Source organism: Anomalospiza imberbis, chromosome 6, assembly GCF_031753505.1.
Source record: "Anomalospiza imberbis isolate Cuckoo-Finch-1a 21T00152 chromosome 6, ASM3175350v1, whole genome shotgun sequence".
Classification (NCBI taxonomy): domain Eukaryota; kingdom Metazoa; phylum Chordata; class Aves; order Passeriformes; family Viduidae; genus Anomalospiza; species Anomalospiza imberbis.
In genome coordinates this window covers 45,201,479-45,226,692 of record NC_089686.1, presented here as the reverse complement: position 1 = coordinate 45,226,692, position 25,214 = coordinate 45,201,479, and the positions used below count along the sequence as shown (strand labels likewise).

The 25,214-nt window shown below is 46.7% G+C and overlaps 1 protein-coding gene across 9 annotated transcripts in view; it reads right to left on the bottom strand.

Annotated features, from left to right (window-relative positions):
• Window positions 1-213: 213 nt before the first annotated feature.
• CRACR2B (calcium release activated channel regulator 2B) overlaps window positions 214-25,214 on the bottom strand; it is a 44,198-nt gene continuing 19,197 nt past the window's right edge. For 8 of the 9 annotated variants that reach the window (XM_068193841.1, XM_068193843.1, XM_068193844.1 and 5 more), the window contains 17 exons: window positions 24,951-25,206; window positions 23,406-23,517; window positions 20,692-20,866; window positions 18,330-18,476; window positions 17,943-18,033; window positions 17,723-17,815; window positions 14,641-14,828; window positions 13,905-13,976; window positions 13,417-13,471; window positions 9,456-9,535; window positions 6,810-7,101; window positions 6,485-6,626; window positions 6,172-6,253; window positions 3,746-3,860; window positions 2,173-2,280; window positions 1,398-1,474; window positions 214-393 (listed from right to left, as the gene is read on the bottom strand). In XM_068193841.1, coding sequence (XP_068049942.1) covers window positions 309-393; window positions 1,398-1,474; window positions 2,173-2,280; window positions 3,746-3,860; window positions 6,172-6,253; window positions 6,485-6,626; window positions 6,810-7,101; window positions 9,456-9,535; window positions 13,417-13,471; window positions 13,905-13,976; window positions 14,641-14,828; window positions 17,723-17,815; window positions 17,943-18,033; window positions 18,330-18,476; window positions 20,692-20,866; window positions 23,406-23,517; window positions 24,951-25,206 — 2,170 coding nt within the window. In that variant the 3' untranslated portion in view covers window positions 214-308. Of the gene's footprint in view, window positions 394-1,397; window positions 1,475-2,172; window positions 2,281-3,745; window positions 3,861-6,171; window positions 6,254-6,484; window positions 6,627-6,809; window positions 7,102-9,455; window positions 9,536-13,416; window positions 13,472-13,904; window positions 13,977-14,640; window positions 14,829-17,722; window positions 17,816-17,942; window positions 18,034-18,329; window positions 18,477-20,691; window positions 20,867-23,405; window positions 23,518-24,950; window positions 25,207-25,214 lie in introns of those variants that run through there. The other variant, XR_011000160.1, reaches the window with a different exon arrangement.

Sequence of the window (25,214 nt, the reverse complement as noted above, 5' to 3'; positions counted from 1 at the left end):
CTCTGCAGGGAACAAACCTCTCCAGACAGAAGGCCCAGTGTGTGCTACTAGCTAAGACTAGCCAAATTCTCCCAAAGAAGCAGAGGTCTCTAGAGACCAGGGCTGCATGCAGACTTGGGAAGTAGAACAGTGCAGATAATATGCACATTTTGGCCTGATTTATGCATCAAAATTCACAGACTGGGAAAAGCTGCACCTTCCCCAAGTCTCTAGAGAGCTGACACCATCAAATTCAGCTTGCTTGAAAGGAACCCCCAGCTTCACGATACAGCATTAGCACATGTCTCATGCTGACACATTGGTGTGTTTTATGTGCAGCACCCTTTCCTCCTGCTGATATCCTCCAGCTGCAGGGCATTCTCCCTCTGCCTGTCTTCTTGTGCTGTCAGCAACCTGGAAAGAGTAGCACAGATCAAGAACACAACCTGGTTACTGAGCTCTTCCTGCCAAGGCATTTGCCTCTGCCCTTTGCTCTCCACCAGCCATTTAGGATTTACATTTAAGATTGCAAGAAGTGACAGGCCCAAAGACTGGACTTCTCTGGAAATTGGGCTAGATAAACCACACACAGAGAACGAATTTCCAGGGAACAGGGAAAGAAACTGGACACACAGGAGGGGGTACCATGACTTAGTAATCTGAACACCTGAGTGTGAGTGGCCTGTGCCTTATTCCCAAGATCCCCCGTGGATGTCAGAATCCTGGGTTGTATGCTCTGCCAGGCTGGGCCATCTTGGGCAGCACCATGGTAATAAAGCATGCTGAAGGCACGTGCTATGGGAGATGTGGTTCACCTAGCTGATAAGTAAATCCACCCAGTTAATGAACAGCTAAGTCCTGCTGTGGCTTTAACAGAGATGATGCAGGAGGAGGTGAAGAGATAAAAGAAAACAAAAGGATAGTTTTCTTGTGAGATTTTAAATGCTTTTTTTCCAAAAACTACCCTTTTTTAAACTAAAAAATTTGGAGCAAATTTCTTTCAGCTGAACAGTATCTTGCCTCCTTTTAAAATGATTGCCACTGAAATAGCTCAGTCTGCACAGTGTTTATTAAGATAGGGGAGAAAGAACCCTTAGAGCTGCATGAAGACTTCAAAGTGAAAACACCAGCTTAAAATCTGGGATAGCATGCAAGGTTTTTGTGATGAAATATTCAAATTGAACTCCTAATCTTGCAACAGCCAGTTCTACCAGGTGAAGCTTTGTGTGCAAAGAGTCCAGTCTACACTTGGTGCTCTCCAGGCACAAAAGACAAGGACCTGGAGTCAGGTCTCCTTTGGGATTTGAGAGAGAGTCAGTGTCTGACACCCCCCTCTTCTTGCCCATTCCCCAGGAGAGCCCACACCAATCACCTCCAGATGGGGAAGTGTCCCAGGGTGACTGCCCCTGTTCACTGACCTGGCCATGTGCAGCATGGGCTCCATGATGTTGTAGCCAGTCATGGCACTGCACTCATAGAACACAGCCTTGTACTCCTGCCAGAGAGCACAGCAAGCACCCACGGTGACTGCCAGCTCTCCACCATCACACAGCCTTGGAAGCTGGCCCACCCTCATCCCCAGGAACCCTGCCAAGAGCCATTGGAGCCAGGAGGGTGGCTGCTACCCTGCTGGGGTGCACACCCTGCTCACCAACCCAGGAGGAGGAGATGCTTTTTCAGCATTGGGGGCCAAGCCAGAGTGTCCAAAAGGGAGCACTGGAGGACTTGTTTGGGAAGAGAAAATATCTGTCCGGGGTACTTTGATTCCCTTACCTTTTTGTTGTGGGTCCAGAAGGCAGGAAACACCTTTGAAACCCTGTCTCCCCCCACCGAGGGGCCGAGGTGCCAGCAGGCAGGCAGACAAGGGAGTGAGGAAAGAAGCAGGATGATGTTGCATTAGGGAGCTCTCAAGTGGGAAATCAGCCATGCATGTTCCCCTCAGAAAGACTGAAATGAGGCATCAAGCCCCACGAGAAATACATGAGCCTGCTCAAGGGCCATTGCCTGCTACATACAGGCTACCACCTCATCCTCCCTTGTGCCAGAGGGACCTGAGTACCTGTCCACATTGGAGAAACAGGGGATGGGAGGTACCATACTGGAAAACGGTTCCAAGAAGGGCTTTCTGCCAGCCAGACTGCCCTGCTCAGGGTGGCTGCAGAGCAAGTCAAACAGCAGACCATCGAGTCCCACCTTTGCCAGCCTTTCCCCCTCCACCTTGGGCACTTTCCGTGTCTCCTTCTGCACAGCATCCAATTTATTTCCAAGCAGAAAGACCACAGCTCCGTCCTCTATACCTTCCTGCAAAAGAAATAAAGACCCCTAGAGACCCAGCCACTCAGAGCAGATCCTTCCAGCTCAAGCAAATGAGACCTTCAGTGGCAGCAGGATCAGGCCCATTAGATCATTAAAGGGCCATTCCTTCACTAGCCCCAGGCATTTGTGAAAGGAAGCTTGAACAAGGGAAACATTCCAAATGTTTGGTATGTTGAGCTGGGACGGTGGCAGAGGGGAGACAGGACATAAGTGCCTCTCAGGAAAATAAGAAGCCTAAAGAAAAGCAGCTTTCCCCATAGGCATTTTGGAATTTGTGATCTGGCAGATCATCTTAATAAGCTCAGTAATTTTCGTATGTGCAGTACTGTGTCTAATGTACTGTCCTAAACTCAACAATCCCTTGCTGAAAATCCTCTGGCTGAGCAAGTTCCCCCCTTGTGAGTTGTCTCTGTAGGAACTGTTATTCCTAGGCAATTCCTGGAGCCCCTTACCTCTGGTCAAACTGTCTACAGTTCCACTGCCTCACTAGAACATGGTCAGAGTAAGAACAGGGCTCAAAGTTATTTCCACACTCAAGTGCCCTGGATGACATACAGAACCTGAACAGCTTCAAAACAAAATAAATACAAAGATGGGGAGAGGAAAGAAGACAGAGATTAAAATACACAAATTTCATGTGGTTTGATTTTCTGTGTGCTCAGTTTAACCTTCCTCCCGAAAGGAACCTGATTTTCAGAGGCTGGCTAGTTTCAAAGATCTTAACATTTGATCTTTTAGAGTCCAAAGACATAAGTGGTTGGTTGTTTTTTTTTTTCCCCCAACAGGCTTGTGGAAATTAACAATACTAGAATTCTCCAATCTATACTTACTCATTCCACTGAGATCTTGGTTTTTTGAGACTCAAATCAAAACAAAACCACCCCTGAAAATTTCCCTTCACCTCTTGATCACCTTCACACAACTAATTTAAATTATAAAGAGAGGTATTTTTGTATCCCCAAGAAGGTATAAGCCACAGATAAATGCTTTTAGTGAGTGTTTGGAAATAAAAGACGGGGAAAACCCAACAGTATTAATACATTGTTACCAAATTTTAAATTTAAAAATGAAATAAAAAGAACCACCTCCCTTTCCTGTGCATAGGCCAGACACCAGGAGATCTCCCTGCCTGAGCACAGGCGAGACGTGACCATGTTTAGGAGATGTAGCCAGTGCACATGAGCTCCTTACAAACCAACACTACTGTTTTGGGAGATCCCACCACGTTCTGCCACAGAAACAGCCCTCCCTGATTTAATGGGCTACCACTGGCTTTGTTACCTTCGACACACAGCCTGTGGTTCCAAACTGACCAGCACAGGCATCTGCTGTGATAATTCAGCTTCACAAGGTCAGTAGGACTTCCTGGGGCACTGTAAAATGTCACTTCCAGGCAGACTGTTGGAGCAAGGGAGCACCAGCAGCACTGGAGGCCAGGTCCCGCTCTCACCTGGACGCTGCTCATCCAGTTCCGCACCGCCACGAAGGAGCACTCGGCCGTGATGTCGTACATCACCAGGACCCCGTCTGCCTTCCGGAAGTACTGCTTGGTGATGCTCCGAAACCTGAGCCCAGACAAAACCAAAGGCACCCTCAGAACCACGGCTGTGCCACGGGAAGTAACAGAGTGGGATTGTCTGTCTGTCAGTGCAGGCTCTCTGCAAGGCACCCATGCATGATGTGTCCCTCAGGGCTGGTGTCTACACACAGGTGACAGATCCCTGCACCTTGGAGACAGGCCAGGCAGCCGTGGGTAGGCAGGAATCTTGCCAAATGCATGGTGCTGAGAAAGCAAGAAAGAAGACCATTGCAGGTCAGGAAGAAAGAAGCAGAAGAATCTATTTGGGTGGGATAGGAAAAGGTAATTTCCTATTAAAAGGGAAACTGGTGGAGAAAACATGATCTTTCTCTATGGTCTGTAAGAGTCTGCAGAATAAGCTGTACCACAGTACAAACTAGGCATGCATAATGCCTGCCCCAGGGCTGCCAAAACAGCAATTAAGAACTCAGCATCAGTACAGTCTGTTTCCACGATTGAATCTATAAACCAATGGCATTATACATTAAAAAAATCAGGTGCTAGACATCATTTCCAGGAAAAACTCCTGGCAGACATCTACTTTTTGTTGTCTGTACCATTTAAAACAACAGGCTTGTATTTTGTGAATAAATTCCAACCAAAGCAAAGCAAACCAAACAACCAAAACAACAAACCCAAACCCTAGAATCTGTGAGCACTTTGTGACAGAGCCATGATATAACCACAATGATTGGAATTAGCAATGTAATTTGGGAATTAATAAATGTAACAAAAGGCCTGAGATCTCACTAGAGAGCTGCGTATTTCAGCCCTGCACAGGATAACAAATTCTCCTCTTATGAGCCAAGAAAACCTACAGCTGTTACCCTCCTGCACTCTTCAGATAGTTGCCTGAAGCCTGTTCTTTCTCACTACAATATTCTGGCACCTACCCAACTGAGAAAGCACAGACTGTATCTTTGTCAATCAAGGTGCAGCTCTGGAGCTGTCAGCCAGGCAAGATGCTCCAGAAGAACCATCAAAGGTAGCATGCAAAAGTCTCAGGGAAGTCACCAAGGAGTTCTCCTTGCATGCTCCAAGGGGTTCTTCCATCTCCTCCTTAGATATTTACAGTTGAACACCTCTAGTTAGAAGTAATTAATATTCCTCCAGAAGTAGAAAAGGCTTTTTCTTCTTCCCAGGTCTTCTTTTTGGTATCAGCACTGAGCCACTCTCTTGTGGGCACACATCTAAGACCTACTAGTGCTGGAGGGGCCTGTGGTAAAGGTCCTTCTGCAGAGACAGATCTTGAATTTGGCCTCTGCTGCAATCTGGCCTCAATAAAATGTCACATTTTTGGTCATAGCAGCTTGCCCTTACTGCTCAGTTTCAGTATCAAAATAACCACAGGAGTCCCCTCAGAAATAATTATTTCTTCAGCATGAAGCCTAATTTTGGAAGAGAGAGTTGCTTTTCTGTAGATACTCCTACTTAGTACATTCCCACCAGCTCTGCATGGTCTAGCTGACTGAGACAGACGGCATCACAGGCACAGTTTAAGATTAGAATATTCCCATGACCTTGGCTGCCCCCTGAAGGCCTGCCCCCATAAAATATTAGCTCAAAATACCCAGTGCTTATTTTTGTCAGGCCCTTGACGTTCATGGTCCTCTTGAAATAGCTTCTCATCTTAAGCTTCAAATTATATCCTACATAAAATGTAATTTACATGGAGCCAGTGATGGGCCTTCATCTCTAGTAGCAGATGAGGGTCAAATGTGTCCTCTACTACTCTGGTCCTCACCAACACTGCTGGTAACATCTATAGCATCCATGCTTTTGAAACTAGAGGGCTTCAAATGGGGAACAAGTGTTCACTGTCACAGAAAGCTGCACAATCTCTCTACCAAGGCTTATCACTTCCACAAGTCTATCAGCAGAAGGGACAGTGAAAGGGGCCACAGAGTCCAGCCGGGTAGTTAAAATCACCTTCCCCACAGGTCATGCTAATTCAGCTGGCTTTGACAGCTGAATCAGATCTGAAAAGGGTCACAGTCCTTTCCACCCTTTGAACCCCATGACATACATCTGTGGACAGACTGCTTGGAGCCACAAGCATGCAGGTCAGACACATGGAAAACTACTTTTCTGTCAACCCTCAGAGTGATCTCCCCAGGCCTCGCTTCACAGTCACAGCTTCTAGAAATCTCTGGAACAGACCTTTGCTGCAGGTTCAGCACTGGAATAGCTGTCATGACCTGTCTGGTCCTTCTGAAGCTGATAGCTTTCCCATGAACAGAAACCAGCTGCATGCACTCTTTCCCTTTCCTCCACTGAGCCCGGCAGAAATCACTTACCTCTCTTGTCCAGCTGTATCCCACAACTGCAAGGCAACCTGGGTGTTACCCACCATTAGACTCTTCACCTGGTAATCAATACCTATCAGGAAGGTGACAATGATTATGAGGTAGGAGGGGGAGAGAGCAGCTTGCCGTTACAATGGCCAGACATACTCCATTTAGTTCAGGGAAATTGCAAGATTGATTCAATACTGGGAGAGAGAGACCATCTTTACCCTCTAGCTGGGCTATAATACAGGCAAAAAAGCATTTTCCCAGGCTGCCTTTCCCACCTTCCTTATCCAGATGAGCCAGGCACCCTATTACTTACCAATGGTTGCATTGAGCTCGGCCAAGAACCGGTCATAGCAGAAGCGGTGGATGAAGGAACTCTTCCCAACACCGGAATTCCCAACAAACACCACTTTAAAGATGCGATCTGGGGAACAGCCAGCTGCTTCCAGTGCTTGGAGCTACAATGGGAAAAAGGCACGAGGTTTTGAAGAGCCCAGCTGCAGGCAGTGCTTTGATTTTGGGATTGGACCCCTGTACTGTAAATCTGTGGAGCCGGAGTTTGACGGCAACAGAGTCAGACACCCTCAAGTCCCAGGCAGGTAGCAGGTGTTTGAGGAATAACCCCAGGTAACTGCACTCACCCTGGTTTCAGTGCCAACGGGCTGGGCTCGGGGAGGCAGCGCAGCAGCATCTAGGCCATCTGCATTTTTTCTGCAGTCAGAGTCACCCTTCAAAGTCATCTTAAACCACTCAGGATCTGCTGCCAAGGGGCATCTCTCCTCATCTCTGCTGTTCTCTCCAAAGTTCGTGCTGCCTCCTTCTGTCTTCATCCATACCCCACTGCCTGGGAAGTATTTACAGTTCTTTCTGCTGGGTTCTTCCATTGCCACATCCACTGGGAAGGTGAAGGGAAGATCCGCAGAGGCCAGTTGTCTGCATTAAAGTCCACAGGCAGCACAGATAGGGTGGGAGGGGGGGAGGAGATAGGGAAAGAAGGAGGTTGCAAATTCCCAACCAACCAATGCAATCCAATTAGTGTATATGAAGCTCTCAAAGGAACTCTATATATTCACTCCCCACACTCCCTGTGACCAAGGCATCAGTGGCTCCCCTAGAGAGAGAGAGAGACAGCTCACTAGAGCTGTGCTGTACACTCATGTGCTGACAAACATTTCATTAATTTTAATAAAAATTGCCACTTTGGATTTTTCAAGAATTCTTTGCCTATCACTTCCCCCAGCAGTGAAAAAATGAGGAAAAACATACAAAATGAAAGTTTCTTAAAAAAAAAAAAAAAAACCCAAACAAAAAAGAACAACAACAAAGACAACCCCAACAATAATCATCCCTGCATTTTTGTTACTAAATGCCATACAAAAATAACAGAATGTGCCCACACAAGAGCAGGCTGATGCACTGGAGGTAGAGCTGATGTGGTAGTTGGAGGAACAACCTTCAAAAGAACACCTAAAATAACCAATTTAAATTACTGGAATCACTGCCAAGGAGCAAGGCAGCATCACTGGTTTTCTATGGCTAAAGAACTAGGCAAGGAATGAGAAGACCTAGAATTAAGCTGAAGATATTTATGCACCACAGATGTCTCCATTGCTTTCACTGTCCAGCAGATTGCATTTGGAAGGAAATCAGAGTGACCACAGTGTACTAGAGTCAGTCTCTTCAGAGGCAGGACATCCCACCCTGGTCTGCAATGTTTTTATCTTTCTATTAGTGCAGACAATTCTTTCTCACTCCAGCAAATACACTTCACCTGGGTTGCAAAATCCACCTGCTGCCATGCCTACACTTTTTTTCTATGAAAGGGAGCTCACATTCCTGGTTGCCCTCCCTTCATTTGCCCCAAATGCCAGTCCAGAGCCAGGGCAGCTGGAATGCCTCCCTCTTGAAAATGGACACAAAGTCTCAGGCTCTGGGGAATGGTGTCTATCTCCCAGGGCTGGCAAAAATCACAGAATGAGGCGTCTCAAGACCCTCTTTAGTGGGAGCAATGGGACAAGTACAAAATTCTGAACAGTGACCTCAGATCTAATGGATTTCTTTTCATGTTTCTCAAGCAATGTGGTGTGACACAGGACCGGGACAGAGACAAGGCCCACAACTACTTCTCCCTTTTTCTCATCACCTTCATTGCCAAACTTCTCCAGCTGTTAAGGCTTTCCGAGAGGTTTATTCCAGTAGCAGCTAGAAGGACCTTTGCAAGAAATAATTGGGGAGGAAGATGGGAGAACCTGGTTATCTGATTCAATGGATAGAATGTGCCAGTCACACCACCATGAAGGAGCTCTGCCTCAGACCTTGCCAGGCGACCTCCCACCCTGGGCCCAAGAATCAGCCCTCTCCAGAGTCTACCTGCTTTTCCATAAGTCCATGAGCCAAGGAGCCTTGAGCTACATCCTTAAATGCCACTACCAGAATTGCAAGCATTGAAGGTGAGTTGAAACTGGAAGAAACTGAGCCTAGACCTGTGTCTCTGGCTGGCACCAGGAGAAACTGGGCAGCAATGAAACTTTCTGCAGAGACCTGGTAAGAAACAGGGAGCACACTGCCTTTAAAACTTTTTGGGGCCAGCAGTTGCAGGCAAGATCCAGTTCCAAGCCAGGTCATTGTATATTCTGCATGTAGAGTGGGAAAAAAAAGAAAAGGTCTTGGCCACACAGATAAATTGCCTGCCCTGGATGAAGGGAGGCCTGATGTGCCAGGTGAGCATCTGCATAGATGTAGAGGGAAATGAGCAGGATGAACCCACCTGGAGCCAGACCCTCTCCTTAAGGCTTTCAGCTGCCAGAAAGAACTCAACCCTTGTGCAATTTCTGCCCTCTCCCATGCCCCAGGGATATGGACTCTGGCATGAGGCACCAGTGGATAGGAATTGTGCCTGAGGACAAACTGGCACACTTGGGAGTTGATCCAGTCATTTCAACAGAGCTGTCTGACTCAGAAAGAGGCAGCCTTTGAGACTCCCATCCCATTAACAGTCCCAGACCTTCTGGTGATATTTAGGTTTGCTCCCCCATTGCTGCAGGCATAAGCAGCAGCAGGGCCACCTCCCTGTGGAAATCAGTGAACAGTATCCTCAGCTTCATGCTGTGCCAACACCACCTGATGCCAAGACACAGCTAAAGCCACAGAAAAGCTGCACCCCACCACGCTCCCAAAACCAGCCAGCACCAAGGTGGGAGAACCAGACCCAGGACACAGCTTGACTGACAGGGTACTGCAGTGGGCACGGACTGACACCACGGACACGACACAGACACCCATCTAACCGTTTGACAGGCTTGTCCTCCAGCAGGTAACTGCCTAGCACTGACCCTTTCTTCAACGGGGGATTTTGGTTCTGAGGCACCTGGAAGTTGAAAAGAGAAGGAATCAAGAATGCAATTACAGCCCCTGTTCAACCATTCCCCACCTCTGTAGGGCACTTTGGGGAGGCAAGGCTGGAGCCCTGGCAGCCCCACACCGTGCAGTGGCAATGCCTCACTGGAAGGCTGAAAGAGGTGAGCACAGGGCTTGCTTTTCTCAGTTCAAATAATTTAACACCTGCAAGAAGCCATCACTGTTGCTGCTTTCTCCTTCACTTGAAAATCCATCAAAGTGATGATGTCCCAAAGTGAATTCTTCCTCTAGCCAGCCACAGTTTTTATTTCTGTGGCTTGTTCTCCACTTGGTCTCACAGCTGAATCTCTCTTTCCCCATCTACCTCTTTCTTATGCTGATGTTTAGTGGGGCAGACCAATTGTCCTTTCCTCAGAAGACACTAGTACCCTTCCTTTACCTGTACTCACCTAGAGCTGCATATGAACCAGGGGAAAGGAAGAAGGCAGCTCTACAAAGGGTGACGTACGTGTTCTGCCTTACGCCAACATCCCTCTCCATGCTTTCCTCCTACTTACCACAGAATGAACACTTCCTACAGCCAGTATTTACCATCTCCTCAGAGAAGGAGAAAGCAGGACAACCTCTCTCCCAACCCTCTTTCACCCCCCATACAGCAGCTTTGCCATTCCCAGCAGAGTCACTGCTCTGGCCACACACACAAAATATGAAGCGAGACACAGCATGGAAAGGTGCCCATCACATGGGCACTAGGGGAAACGGAGAGGTATTCAGTCACCGAATCTGAAGATTTTTAACACGTCCTTACTAGTTATTTCTGGGGGAAAGGTGGTGGAAGAAGGGTTTGCAGTCTGCCAGATCTGCCTCTCTCAGCAATTATGAACTGACCAAACACCTGCAGGCAGCTCTGGACAGGCCTTCCTTCATGCTTCCCACAGCCCGGAAGACTACAAAGATTATTTCTTCAATAATCCTTACTGAAGACTTATTTTTAAAGGCAAAAAAATTAAGAAGCTGTTCTGTTGGTCAGAACTCCCAGAACACCTTTTCTGCAATGCAGTCTAACAAAGGGAGACACTCCAGACTCCACAGAGGGCTTGACCCAACTAGGAGCTTTGCAGGGAAAGAACAAAACATGTTTTACATATAAAACTGATGTTCAACAGAACCTCCAGCCACAGAACAATCCAGCACTGAGAGGCTCACAACTGTGGAGCACAAATCTTCCAAAGCAAATGACCCCCAAGTGCATTAAAACACTCCAGTCAACACAGCCAGGCTGTGGTACAGACAACCAGTGGTTCTCCAGCAGGGACAGCAGGGGAAGTTTTCAGTGTTTGAGCAGCTTCACTCGACAGCACCCTCTAGCCACACAGAAGGAGGAAACTGTGTTACAGGCCACTGGAACTGAGTCACAACCTTCAAGGCACCTATGGAGCAAAAGGCCTCCCAAACAATCTGCTCTGCCACCTTACCTGGAGAGGGAACAGCCTGGAGAGCACAGACTTGGGTAAGAAAGGAGGAACAATGGGGCATGTTATGCCATTGGTTCTGCCATGCTTTATTGGCCTGCCAGGTTTGTGTAACATTTGGCTTTTCATCAGGATGATAAAGGGACAGATGCAACATCACAGCTGTGTAACACATGATGACAAAGATTCCACAAGAGCACATGTACAAGCACTTTGGATGGGAAAGATTCTGGTTTACCAGTGAAATAAAAATACATGTCAAAAGTAGTCAAAGTACCAAAACACTCTTCATGATGAGCAGACATGAAATTTGCTCTGTCAACATAAGATATACAAGCATAACTCCATAGCCAGATGGGTCATGGGTGTGAAATTGAACCTACAACCCCTGGGTCTTAAAAATACCCATCCAGTGGTTTGCACATTGACAGAAACAGCCACATATCGCTAGCTGTGACCCAGCTTCTCTTGCCTGGGACAAGAGAGTGCCCCAAAGTGCAGAGGGGCCAGGGTCTGCCCACCCTGGCAAGGCAAGAAACTCTTATGAAGAGCAAGGTATTAAGCCAGGAATTGAGAAGAGCAAAGGAGCAGTGACTGGGCTGCTATCAGCCACATACAGCCCAACTCCTCCTTCCAACCACTTCAAAATCTTTGCTATGAAAGAACCTCTGTTCACCACACCTTCATTTCACAGAAATAACTATTCCCAGCACTAAAAGAGGATATTAAGGCCTTGGGTTTCTTTTTAGCCTGTAAAAGTCTCTGGCAGAGAGTGTGTTGCACACTAGGAATCTCCATCAGAAGGCTGGACTCTCCTTTTTGCTTCTGCAGGGAAGAATTGCCATTTTCTCCCCCTTATTGTGAGACAGGCTGGGGAGCAGACCTTCTGCAGGTATATGATGATAGCAGCATCTCTGCAAGCCCTTGGAGCCCTGCTTCCCTGTGGACTGAAACGAGAGAGCAGCCAAAGGAAAAAACCTTACTCCAGGTACAGGCTTCAACTGCCCAGCAAGACACAGCCTTGCCAGATGAGCAGTGGAGTTCACCCTGTGCTTCACTCCCTACTGCCAGTGCTGGGAGAAGGTAGAAAGCAGCCCCTCTGTGCTGTGACTCTCTCTGCTGGGCTCTCTCTTGGGTCCACCTGCAGCAGCAGGTCTTAGTAGGGGAGCAGAAGAGAACAGAGGAGAAGCAGACAAGCTTTGCACACACAGCAGTACAGACGTGAGCTGTGGTCTCCACAGACCACCCGCCCACCCATAGGAACCCACAAGCTAATGAAGCACAACACATGGAAAGAGGAGAAGAAACCATTTTCTTTGCCTGCTTGCACTGGACCCTGCTACAGAGTGACTGTGTTTATGGCTTTTCCAAGAGGGAGCAGGAAGCTCTGGTGTGCATCCACATAGTTAGCAGCTTTAAAAATGAAGATTGAAGAAAAAAAAAAATCCACATTTTAGAAACACACATACATCACCTCTATCCAAAACTGTTACTGACATTATTTTATACAGCTCTCCACCTGGAGAACGCCAACCTCTGGATCGAGTAGGGCATTTTGTCTCCCATATGGGCACAATCCCTGTGTTTCTTTCCAGAGCTCTTCCAGCAGTCAGAAAGGCTCTTGTAGCCTATCACTGTCCTCCCTGCAAGTCACCTACTTCCAGATCTTCAGGTGGGGCATGATGGCAGAGCAGGCAAAGACATGGTGGCAGGGATGAGTCCAAGAGGGAAGAGCAGCTGTGCAAGCAACATTTGGGAACACAAAAGCTTTTTAATGAAAAAAAAAAAAAATAGACCACATATCTGTGCTTATCTTGGTGCCTGGGAAAAGCCTAAGATTGACAGTTCCAGACGAGAGAGATCCTGCTTTCTCCTAGTTCTCTGACACAAGGCTCACTGCTGCACCCAGCAGAGTTCACAGGAATGGGAAACTTCCCAGAGGAACCTCTGAAAACATATGCTACAAACTCAGGGGGTCAGAAAAACTCCAAAACCCTCCTGTACCACTCCATGCCCAGTCAGCCAGCAGCACATCTGAGAATCCATCTTCTTCCTCACCACCCAGCTCCAGGATGCATCCAGCTTCTCTCCTCTCCTTGCATGTGCCCAGTGCCTGGCACAACACACAGAGCCCACACATGCAGCAGGCAGCACCCACTGCAGCCCTGCACAGGGCTGTATGACAGTCCCCAGCCAACGTGCCTTGGGTTAAACCCAGGCAGTTGGCAGCAGCAACCAGCAGAGCTTGCTTCCAGCACGGGCACAGAGGCGCTGCAAAGTCTGTATTAAGCACAACACCAGGCCCCAAGAGCTCTTGTCATTGTCCCCCGTGGAAGTGACAGGCCCCTGAGTGGTGACAGCAACAGCAGCAGATGAGAGGATGGTGGTTAGGAATTAAGGTTTTCTTTCTTAGACTAACCAGCTTCTTGGCTTCAAAAGCATCTCGCTCATCTCGAAGTTTCTTGTTCATTTCTCTGCTCCAAAGGAAGACACAGGAAAGACATAATGAGATGCTTGTCAAAAATTAAGTAAACCTCAACATTTAAAAGTGAGAACAGAAAGAAAGCTCTCTGGGAAAAGAGATAAAGATGTTTTTTATAGCCAGATATGTTGGGATTTCCATGTATCCCAGCCAAGGTCATGGGCTCTACATGGTTGCCTTAGCCAGCAGGAAAGACTAAATTCCTCCAGAGGAGGGATTACCTCACGAAAAAACATAGCCTGTAATGTGCCAGAGCCGGCCAAATTGCACAACTCTGTGTAGACCTAGAAAAACAAGCAGAGTCTAAACACTGCTTGAATACAATCCTGTAGCTTTCCATGGGAGAAATGAGCACAGTGCTGAAACCTCAGCCCCTTACAGGTACAAGAGCTCAGCATTTCCCTCCAGCCTTCACCAGTTCTCACCTGAGGAGCTCCAGTTGCCGAAGGAGGCTTTGTTTCTCTTTCTGCATGTTCTTGGAGACTCTAAACACATCCCTGGGCAAAAGGCATTTTAAAATAAGGGGAAATAAATTAATGGGAGAGAAAATACAAATCCTTCTCTCGGGCACTCATGGTATTCTCAAAGACAAGGGTGTGCCTTATGCTCAGAGGAATTCAGAGAAAGCAGTACTGTTCTGGGAGCTGGGATGGTTGGGTTGTACCAGAGCTTTCCTGCTCTCCTCCAACATGAGAGCAGGCAACTCATCCTCTCCTCAGCTGCTGGAAATGGGAAGGATGCTCACTGCCATCTGGATCTGAAACCTCTCAATGTTTTATATAGGTATTACTAGATTTAACCCAGAAATGGGAACAGAATTGATTAGAAGAGGATCTTTAATGAGAACATTACAGAGGGGATGGTAAACTGGAAAATACATAGAGAAGCCTCCTTTAGGCTGAGGAACATCTGTATTTTTGTACTGATTTTCTAGAACATATTAATTTCCCACAAAAGGTAGGCAAGAGTTAGCAATATCACTCTCTATTTAGGCCTATAAGACTATTGGGATGTTTTTTCTCTTCCTCAAAACTGACAGGCAACCTTCTAATGAGACCAAGGCTCCTAACTAGGGATACTTATTCTTTAATTGCTTGCCCACCTCTCCTTCTCTGTCCATGTCTTTGCCCTAACACCCCCCCCCTTCCTGTTTTTTCCCACCTGTCCTTCTGCTCTTGCTCAATCTGAGCCTCTTTCTGGAGCTTCTGTAATTGCCCCTTCACTGCCTCTAGTTCCCATTTGCTTTTCTCCAGCTCTTCCAGCAGGTTTTCATTCAGGTGCCGGAGCCTTTCGTTCTGCACGCGCGTCTCCAGCTGCTCCGAGTCCAGTGACTGTAGCTGATGTTCCAGCTGCAGTGGGAGAGGAGGAAGAGGGGTTAAACGTAGAGGAAGGGCTGTATTTTGTGCTACAATCACAACTGGAAAAACAAGCTGAAAAAGCAGATGTAAACAATGAGGCAGAAGGGGGTAAAAAAAACACCTAAGTCTACAGAGCCACCAGTGGCATCGAGAAGGTGAACTGGAAGGAATTCTCTCTCATCATGTCAGCACTGGGGAACCAAGCAATGCAATTAGGCACAGCTGAGGAAGTGCTTCAGGCAGCAGGAGCAGCCTGATGCTGTCAGGCATTGTAGGACTCAGAGTGCAAATGGGGGTCAAAGGAGGACTGGAAAAATTTGGGTGGAAGCAGGGTTGCGTCTGTCGGGATTTATTAAGCAGAATTGTTGAAGTGCATCCTCTATTTTAGGGGCTTCTTGAGCCCATGGCAGCTGAAAGGAGCATATATTGAGGTGCTATGGGCATTTCTCACTATACCTGGAAAGTGAAGTGATTGGGTGGCCTGCTAGAGTCAGGACCTTGGGCTAGAGATGTAATTTAAATGCCACCGGGGCACAGCTGCACTCTAGGCAGCACAAGCCCCCAGCACAACCAACAAGCCTGATTTGGGAAGTTCAAAGCCTGCTGCCATGTACTCAGCCAGTGATTCAATTCCTTACAAATGGCTGGCATAGTCTGGGAAAGAGACAGGTGTAGCAGCCAAAGCTGCCCATCTCAGATGACAAGGAGGGCATTCCAAGAGGGATCATAGTGACACTGCAGTATCCAGGCAGCCACACCAGCTAACCAGGGCCCTCTGCTGAAGCTGCTGCTGCACAGAAACTCCAGTACCCATCTGAGAACTTACAGCCCAAAATAAAAGCATGCAATCCATGTTTATAACTAGAGAGAAACACCAGGAATCAGGTTTGATCAGGGTGGCAGGTGGCAGAGTCAGCCTCCACATTTACACCTTCAGCTTGCCTTTTCTCTCAGCCTACTTTCTCCTCCTCTCAAAAGAAAAATAAAGCAGCACACCATGGCAGAAGATAAAATGCTTTTTTTCTTGCTACCCTCCTCTCTGCCAGCACACATGTACAACTGTCAAGAGCAGGAATGAACAGATCTGACGTTTCCTAGGTTCCTTGAAACACAAGCCTCACCTCTCTCCTCACTGAGGCTAGAAGGGTAAGCCACATCCAGCTTTGCCTGGAGTCCTCCAGTCCTACGGAGGCTGGGGAATATTTCAGCAAGACTACATGTGCTGAGCAGTGGAGTTTAGACTGAAAACCAGCAACCCCTGCTTACAGCCTTCGGATCTTTCAATAAGCCAAGAAATCAGCTTTAAATAACGCACACCTGCCCCTCCCTAAAAAGCCTCCATCACACTCAACTCTCCCGTTTATGTGGTCTGTCCTTGGAAGCGATGCTGTGGAATAGCACCATCACAATACTGGTCTTAGGCCACAAGAGGGACCCGATTATCCACACATCTCAGTACAAGCCTCAGTTAAGAGCACCAGAACTGACTATTTGAGTACCTGTCCATGCAGTCCAAGTGCTCTCCTCTGACCCTCAGCCAGAGCAGATACTACCTAGGAAGAGCATGCCCGAGTTCCTAACTATGGTCCATTCCCCTCATACACCCCTCCCATCTATGGTCCCTGGACTAGGGATGCTAGAGGCCACATCTCTGACTATTGTTCCTTTCAATGAATATTGACAAGCCTCTTTTTTTTGTCCAATTCACTTTTGAACTGCTGATATTGCCTGCCTCTTGGGGCCAAAAGTCCAGCACTGATCTCTGTATAAAGAAGTGAGTTCTTCTAAATCAAATTCATTATGGTCTCATTGAGTGTCCCTCACCTTTGCTGTTGCAGGACTTGGGGAATAACAGTTTTGTGTGGATCTTATCCATCACTTTTCTGAATTCATAAAGCTCACGTGCATCTTCCCTCAGTCTCCTTCTCTCCAAAACCTAAAAATCTAGCCTCTTCCTAAGGCAATTTTTCCATTTTCTTAATAATATTAGCACTCTGTACCTTCATACTTGAGAAGGACACAGTGGAGTTAGAGGAGACCAGAACTAAAGCACGTCAAAGATGTGGGCAGCAGGAAAACCACATCCTCTATCTTATTCTCAATATCCTTCCTGATGGCACCTCAGTTGTGCTGGCTTTTCCAGCTGCTGGACAATAAGCTGATGATTTCAGAGAAGTGCTGTTTCATCCACATCACAGCTGGGTATCCAACTGGGATACCCTCAGTCTCCAGCATCTTGCAGATACCTGCCATGACTTGTTTCTGTGGGGGTCACATCTCAGTTCTTCAGACACCATGGAAAAAGACATCTGGAATGGACCATCCCAGACAAATGTCCATGCCAGGGATGGCAGGCTAAAGGGAAACTTGTGCTTTGATCTTTTATATGACTGACTAATCAGAATGTCATCAAGTGCCCAAATTCAAGTATACAATATGTACCTCTCCCAAGTGTCACGGAACTGTTCACTCCGGGTCATTTTGGAGTAGCCACAATACAAAAGCTAGAGAAATCTAGCTCTTTTATGTCCATACACATCTTCCTTACACACCACAAAAAGCTTCAAACTCACAGCTTTCAAAATTTTACCCCATCTTCCTGGCCAGCATTGTACAATTGATAGGAAGATTGTGCCAAGAGAACACAAAGCAGATAAAGTGCATGAACAAAACATTCACAGAACAGCATTACAGCTGAAGATGAACCAATTATTTGACAAACCATCTCAACACCTTCAGAGACAGGAGAGGACTTCAACTGCTAGAGCCAAATTATCTAGTGCCAAACCCCCAGCAGCTGAACACCATTTTCCATCAGAAAACACCTGAGAAGAAAGACAGCAAAGGGTGATGTGCTTTGTTAGAAAGGATTTGGATCCCATTACCTTCTTCTGGCGGTAGAGGATTTTCTCCAGCTCCTGCTCTTTGTTGTGCAGTTCCTTCTGGAGCAGGTTACTCCTGTCATGCCTCAGCGCTTCCTGCAGAGGTAAAGACACACAGCTGTGCACAACACCCAGCACAGAGCTGTTCCTCGACCAGACCAGCCACCACCCCTACTCCAGAGCAAAGGAAGGTTGCCTTCAAGCCAAGAGAGAGATAAAGTACCTGGCAGACCAGCCTCTCCCTTTCTGCTTTGATCTGTTGCTCCATTTCTTCATAAAGGCACCTGACTTCTCGATCATGATCTGACTCCTTCCTACAAAACACAGGTGAATGCAGGTCAGGAGAGAAAAAGAGTACAGAAAGGAAAGAGGAGGGTGGAAACAGATTCCTACTAACAGCTGTGTGGCACTGCATGGGATTTTAAGCAGACTGAGTGTTATGGGGCAGCACTGCTGCAGAGAAAACCCATGGGAACACACCAACATAGAGTCATTTTATTACAGCAATAAATATCTTTTTTACTGGAGCATCCTGTCTCTCCTTGCATCTGAGGCAGGATCCAAGCATCAGCTGGCTCCTGGCAGCAAATGGCCATGATGTTTTCCTTACCTCTTCAACGCTTGTTCCATAGACTCCTTCTCATGATTCACCTCCTTTATGTATGATGAAACACGCAACAGAAACTCTTCAAAATTGGATAAGAGCTCTGGACGCTCCTTTCGTAGGCGAGCCCAGAGTTCCCGAATCTCATGTGGGCTGGAGCAAGCATACAGGAGAGAAAGAAAGCAAAAGAGTTACTGTGTCATCTTATGGACTGTTATTCCAGCTCCAACACACACTCAGGACAGACTGCCATTCTCCTTTGATGATCTCCGTTACACCATTACAGTAGAGAGGGAAACTGCACAGTGACAGAGCAATGCATGTGGAGCGGGATCTATTGTGAAGTCAAAATAAAGGAAGTCATCTGAAAGAAGGAAAGAAGAAGAATCTAGGAAGCAAATACGGAATGATTGCTTTTCCAAATATTCATCGATAACATATTTGGTGTCTACATCAAGACTTGGAGAAATAAATATTCAGCAAATTTGCCGTGTGTTATGGTCAAACTGTTATAGCATATAAAGTTTAGCACATACAGTTTAGCACACATCATTGGTGTTTTTCTTACACTCAGACTGTACTGGTGGCTGCTACAGTCCTCATTTTTTACAGGTTTGGAAACCAAGGCACAAAAAAGATGCAAATTTGCCTCAAGTGTCACATCAGGATAACAATGGAGGAAGCCCTAGAAAACCAAAGATGTCTTTTTCTAAAGAACCTGAAATAACAATTACACTGTTTTGACATTTAATTCATTGCAACTTGAACATAGCACTTCCAAACTTCATTCCCAGTGCCTTGTAACCCTGCAGACATCACTTAATCTTTCTTTTTAGGGAAGAGCATTTCTATTTTTTTTTTTTAATAAAGAAACACTTCAGAAAAATTGTGTTGAAAGATACAGAAAAATGTACCTATAGTCACTATCCAAATAGTTATTTTTCTTTGCCTATGTATTTGTCTCCCTTAGTATTCTTTGGGGAAACACACAAGCAAAACAAACCAACCATAAAGTTTTTTATTTCCTCTGCCAGTACTGCATGACAGCCTTCTTTTTCTGTCCCAAGTTTAAAAAGTTATAGCACTTCATCAGATCTTAATATTTGAAATAAAAGAGCATATTGAATCCTGTTAGGAAATGAAACTATTTCTTTCTAGAGAAAGCAGTGACATTTTTTCAGATTCCTGCTCTCACCCCAATTAGCTTCTGTTTGATATTACTGCTTTACAACAGGTGGTTTGGCACAAAGATGTGACATGTAGTAGCTACTAAACTCGTTGCATAAAATTACCAGTAAGTGGTCAAAATAAAACACAATATAATTCCACTTTGGAATTATATTGTGTTATATTATTCCACTTCTGCTTCTCAAAGCAGAGTTATAAACAGTAGAGACTGTTTTCCCACAACAGAGGGAACATATGGCCTTTCACAGTGTCATCCTGTTGTTTGAAGCCTAACAGCTTTCCAGAATTTTTTCCAGAAAGAAGTTGTTTATCACTAAAACATGCAGGTGCTTTGCATCACAATGAAAATAAGGAAAAGTCTGTTTTGTGACAGATGTGCCTCTGAAAGCAGCAAACTCCATCCCTTTCAGCTTCTGTCTCCAATCCTGTCCACCTCCTTCTTTAACCTGGACTGCTTCTTGCAAAATGGCAACACAGTTGGAGTACAAAGCCTGAAAAGAAGGACAGCCACAGATGCAGTTGGGCAGGCAAGGCCCTGCAGATGTGCATCAGTAAGAACCAGTTATGCATAATGCCTCATGTTGAAAAGCCCAGAAAAAGGCTGGATGACACTGGGGCCTGCAGACTCTACTGGGGCTATATGCAAGGGCATTAGTACCAAGCTCCAAGGCTCACAGGAGCACCCCTTTGCCCAGTTTAGACTTTCACACTCTTCAAGATCAGCACAGTCCCAAGCAGCTCCTTGAGCATAGATCCTTCACAGAGACTCTTAGAACTGATTGTCTGAAAATATGTGAACAGTCACACACCATTTTGGAACAGAGAGCACACTCATCCTCCTTACCTCATCTAACCCTCACATGCTTCTTTTCATTTACTGCCTGTGCTGGACTTGTGTGCCACCAGCTGTTCCATTTTACAGCTGTGTTATTAACCTGAATTTGGGAAACTGTGAAAAGCACTGAGCTAAAAGTAATTGGTTCCCGATGAGAAAACCCAGACCGCACTGCATTTGCTACCAAGCATATGAAAACCCAAGGCAGCAGTGCAGAGAGCCCAAGCAGTGCTTCCAAGAGCAAGCAGCTCAGTTCACCTCTTTGGTCTTTTCTGGTACTTTGACATTTTGGTAGTGCAAGATCAAAACAGGGTAGAAGCAATGCCATATAACTCCCCCACTTACTCTTCAAACAACTGGGCTGTTCCAAGCTGCTCCATCATGGAACAGAATCGTTTCTCTTCATCATCATCATCTGCAGGGTCCAAGTCATCTGACCAGCCTGACTCGAAGGTCTCCTCGTGTCTGGAGTGATCCATTCTCCCAGCCCCTTGACACAATTCAATCCCTATTAACTTTCCTGGTGGAAGGTGAAGAGAAGAAGAATAAATAAAGTCAAATTGGATGTCATTGAGTAAGCTGCTATTTACATGGCAGCCTGGCAGAGCTCCACGAGAAGCCTCGTGCATGCTGCTGGTGCAGGATACAGCTCCCGGTCAGTGAAGTGCCTCCGTTCTGACGTCCCGAGTGATGTCAGTGTCCCTTCCGCAGTGCTGGGACTGAAAGCGGCTGCCAGCCCAGCCCAGGCTGCCAGGCTCCGCTCACATCTGTGTGCAGACGAGCCACCAGCCACGGCCTTGGGCTGCCAGCAGGGGAAGCGTGGCTTCAGCTCCCTGCGCTCCACAGAGCGGCGCTCCGGGCGCGCCGCCGGCGGTGCCACACGGCTCTCCGGACTGCGTGCCCGGCCCCGAACTGCACCATGCTGCCGCTCCTCAGCTTAAAAACAGGAGAGGAGGGGCTCATTAGCCCTTCCTCCTCAGTGCTACCTCTGTTCTGAGCGCAGCGCTGCGCAGCAAGGACTGCCTCCTGCTAGGATTGTGTAGAGCAGAAGGAACTGGCCCTCTAAGCACCTCCTCCTGCCCCGTCCCACGTCCAGACGGCTTCCAGCTATCGGGATTCTGTTTCGTGCCGAGAATGCCGCCAGAACCTCCTGCTATGCAAGGCATGTGACAAATACGGGTGCTGGGAACAAATCCTTCTCAAAGAAACAAACCAAGCAATCCTATCCAAAACACAGCCCCTCGTCTGTATACAGAGGTCAGGCCTTCAGCAGGAGCTACTCTTCCTTTCCAAAATACATCTACTTTATTCAAAAGGCAGAAATGACATCCCAACTACAAGACCAAGAGTCAAGGATGTTCACAGAGCACAGATGAGAACATGAAGCTACTCTAAGGGAAAAATATCTATCGTTATTATACTTCAAGGACTCAACTTTACCTCTTCTTGCCTCCATAAATCCAGAATTTAGCTGCTTCTCTCCCACTCTTAAAAAGTGCTGTAAAAAAAAAAAAAACCTTGCAAGGTGGAGATCCAGTCCCTATTTAGTTAAAACCTGATTATCAGACAGTTAATTAAGGAGAAAGTTTTAGATTAGGCACTTTTGATGCCTGCTTTTAAGAAAGAATCATTATATCTCATTATTTCTCCTTTACAGATGGGAAAATTGAGGTAGAGAATGATCTGAAGATTGTTTTGAGGTCCTAGAAGGAGCAAGGAGCCCTCTCAAGAAGCAGATTTGATTGCAGCTTGAACTGCTTTCCCTTGATTTGCCCCTGCACACTCTACAAGAAATTCAGCCAGGCCAAACTCTTGAGTTAGGAGCAAAGTCTGAGAATTATTTCAGTGATGCCAGACACAAAGAATAACCATAAAGAAAAGAAATGCAGAACTTAAATGCTTTGCCTAGACTGGAGCAAGTGCGATGGAGCCAGGCTGCCAACACAGGATGGTACCTGACACAAAGAGAAAACTTGCCTACCTCCCCTAGCAGTGGCACTGAGGCAGATGCCCATGGGAAAAATACCTCATACAACGAGATTTGGGAGTAAGCAAGTCATAACACAGAGGGCACCGTGGATGCCATTGTGCCCAAATGGTGCCTATTCACCTGCTACATGTAGTGCTGGACTGGAAAGCCCCCACTCCTGACAGGACTCTTGTTTCTGGCAAAGAAGTGGAACCAGACAAGGACAGAGGCACAGGGCAGGAACAAGTGTAGTCAGCAGGCACTTAGTGGAATAAAACCGTCCCTGTACAGGCTGGCTCAAGACACAGGTTACTGGGTTTATTTAAAGGAAATCTTTGCAACTTCTCCTCTCACAGTGGCTGTTTCTGACCATTCAAATTGCAGCATTAAAAAGCCCTCCCTCCCAAGTTGTGAGAAAGCCAGGAGCAAACACAGTCTGAGCAATCAGGACAGCAAAATTCAGGAGCCTCTTCCATCACTTCTGAAAAGCCTAAACTATCTATGTACACTGCTTTGACCTGGTCCACTTAACATCTCTGCATGTCCAAGGAAGGTGCTGAGAGGTGCAGATTTTCTGAGAGCTGACAAAGCAGATGAGCACCTGTGCTGCTGGGTGAGGACTGTGGTCAAGGATTAGCATTCTCCTAGTGTTTGGAAAAGAAAAGCAGTTAGAAGGCAACAAAGGCTTATTTGCCAGTGTTCTAGCCTACCATCAAGACTCCTACTAATGCCCTTGAACAGCACTGTTACCAGCTGGGGACAGTTGCCAAGAGGCATGTTTCCATGCAGATGAACAAGTTTCCAATTAGATAGCCAGGCACGGTTTTCAGCATGTACCCTCTCCAGCAGGAGATGTTCTGTGCCTGGCTCTACCAGGTAGGCAAGTAACAGCTGTGAGAGAAGGCAGCACAAAGCCTCCATGAGGGGGATACACACCCACCCTCTCCAATGATGCTCACATGAGCACCAGGCATTGTCCTGCATAGCTGGTGCAGCTTCAGCAGAACCACTGCACTTTCCTTCTACCAACAAAAAAAAACCCCTGTCACAGGTGAGCTTTTTCCTTCCTCTGCCTCTGTGCTGTCCTTACCTAGACCCATGCTGAACTCCACAGGTGTCAGGTATCCTTTATTATTCTGTTCCAAGCTGTCAAAAACAGTCTCCAGCTGCTCAGGGGTTAGGGGGAGTTCACTCTGGAGCCGCTGCAAAGACAAAAGAACGAACAAACTTGAGGCATAGCTCAAGTCCTCCTTGTGACTGTGCCTGCCATCCTCAGCTCTGGCCCACAGCAATGTGCCCTTCCAGCACTGCATCCTGCCCAGGGTTTGACAGTCTGCCAGTAGAGCTGAGTGATGACACAAGCACCTGCCTGGAGTCATTGATACATGGATTTTTTCTATTACTGGATGATTCAACCAGGACTTCAGAGAGGGAATTTCAGGTTATTTTGTTTGCAGAAAGCTCAACCTGCTCCCTCTCCCAACTACAGAACCACTGTCTCTAGCTCACTGCCTGCCTCCATCCATTCCTGCTCAGAGGTGGCACTGCCAGCCTCCTGTGACCACTGCTGCTCCCAGGAGAACTCTGGGCACACCAGGTACCAGCTCCATCTCTTTGGCCAGGGAGGGAGGTCAGAGTTGTGGGTATCTGGATTCAGTTCCAAGCTCTTGCAGATCCTAAAGGAAGTGTTCAGTCCATAACAGTAAATTAGCTTTCCTCTGTCACCTTCTGCCTGCTGGGACTGTATCACTACTCCCCATGGATAAGGAGCAAAAGAATTCCCCTTCATAATGCACATCCAGAGCACCTAGTGTGGAGGGGCAGCCAAAGAAGCAAATAACAAAGGGGCGTAGGCTAAAACCTCACAACTGTGCATTAAACATGCAGCTTTAGATAAAAAGATAATAAAAATTTATTAATATAACTATAAAAATTAAGATCACACAACCCAAAGCAAAGTGAGTCAATATTAAAGCGGCATGAACCTGTCAGGTGTTATTTACAGATGTGGGGAGAGATGGGGCAGGAGAAAAACAACCCACATGTAACCTTTCTGATAAACCTTTAAAACAAAAGTCACTAAGGACTACAGAGAATTTGTTAACAAGTACTTTTGTAACAGGAAGCAGCAAAACGCATAATTGTAGAGCAAAGTTATAGTTCAGTTCTAAGGTGAGTTTTTGGATTAGACTTTAGCTGTGATTGTATAACTTTGTTGTCTCAACTTCTTTTTGAGAGTTTGATAGATTGTTCATTGTGTAGGTTTTTTGAGGCAGCTTGTTTTGGGGCTTTTTAAAATTTGAACAAAGACTTTTTTTTCCCCTCCAGATTTCCCGTCCACTGCATGCTTGATGTTTGGAAGAACAGTCATAACTTTTTTTATTTTATGCATTCCTTAAAAATTTTGAATTGCAGTCCCACTTGTCTCAGGAATTCCCTGGAGGTGTGAGGCCCTCCTGGGAGCTTTAGTTCCTAGCAGCTGTCTGTGCCAGAGTGTGGTTCCTAGAAATCTGAATAAGACAGGCCGCTGCACACCCACACTTGCCAAGAGTGGAGGCGTGCCATATTGTCCCCTGTTTTGCTGCCCATGACTTTACAGATCCTCCCAGGACAAAGGAAGAATTTTTTCCCTCACCTGCATGTCCACCTTGGTGATAAAACCCTTCTCATCCTTGTCACACAGCTGGAAGAGCTCCCTTGCCTTCTCAAGCATCTCCACCTGCACATCTTCCAGTCTGCTCATTTGGGTGGAAGGAGAAACATGAGGAGCCATCTCATCCTCCTCACCACCTTCCTCTTTTCCTTCCCAGCGGATGTATCCCAAGAGCACTCCACTCTGGTTCTCCATCTTCTCAAAGTCTTTTTCCCCTGGGCAGGGCCAAACAGAAGAGCTGTGGGG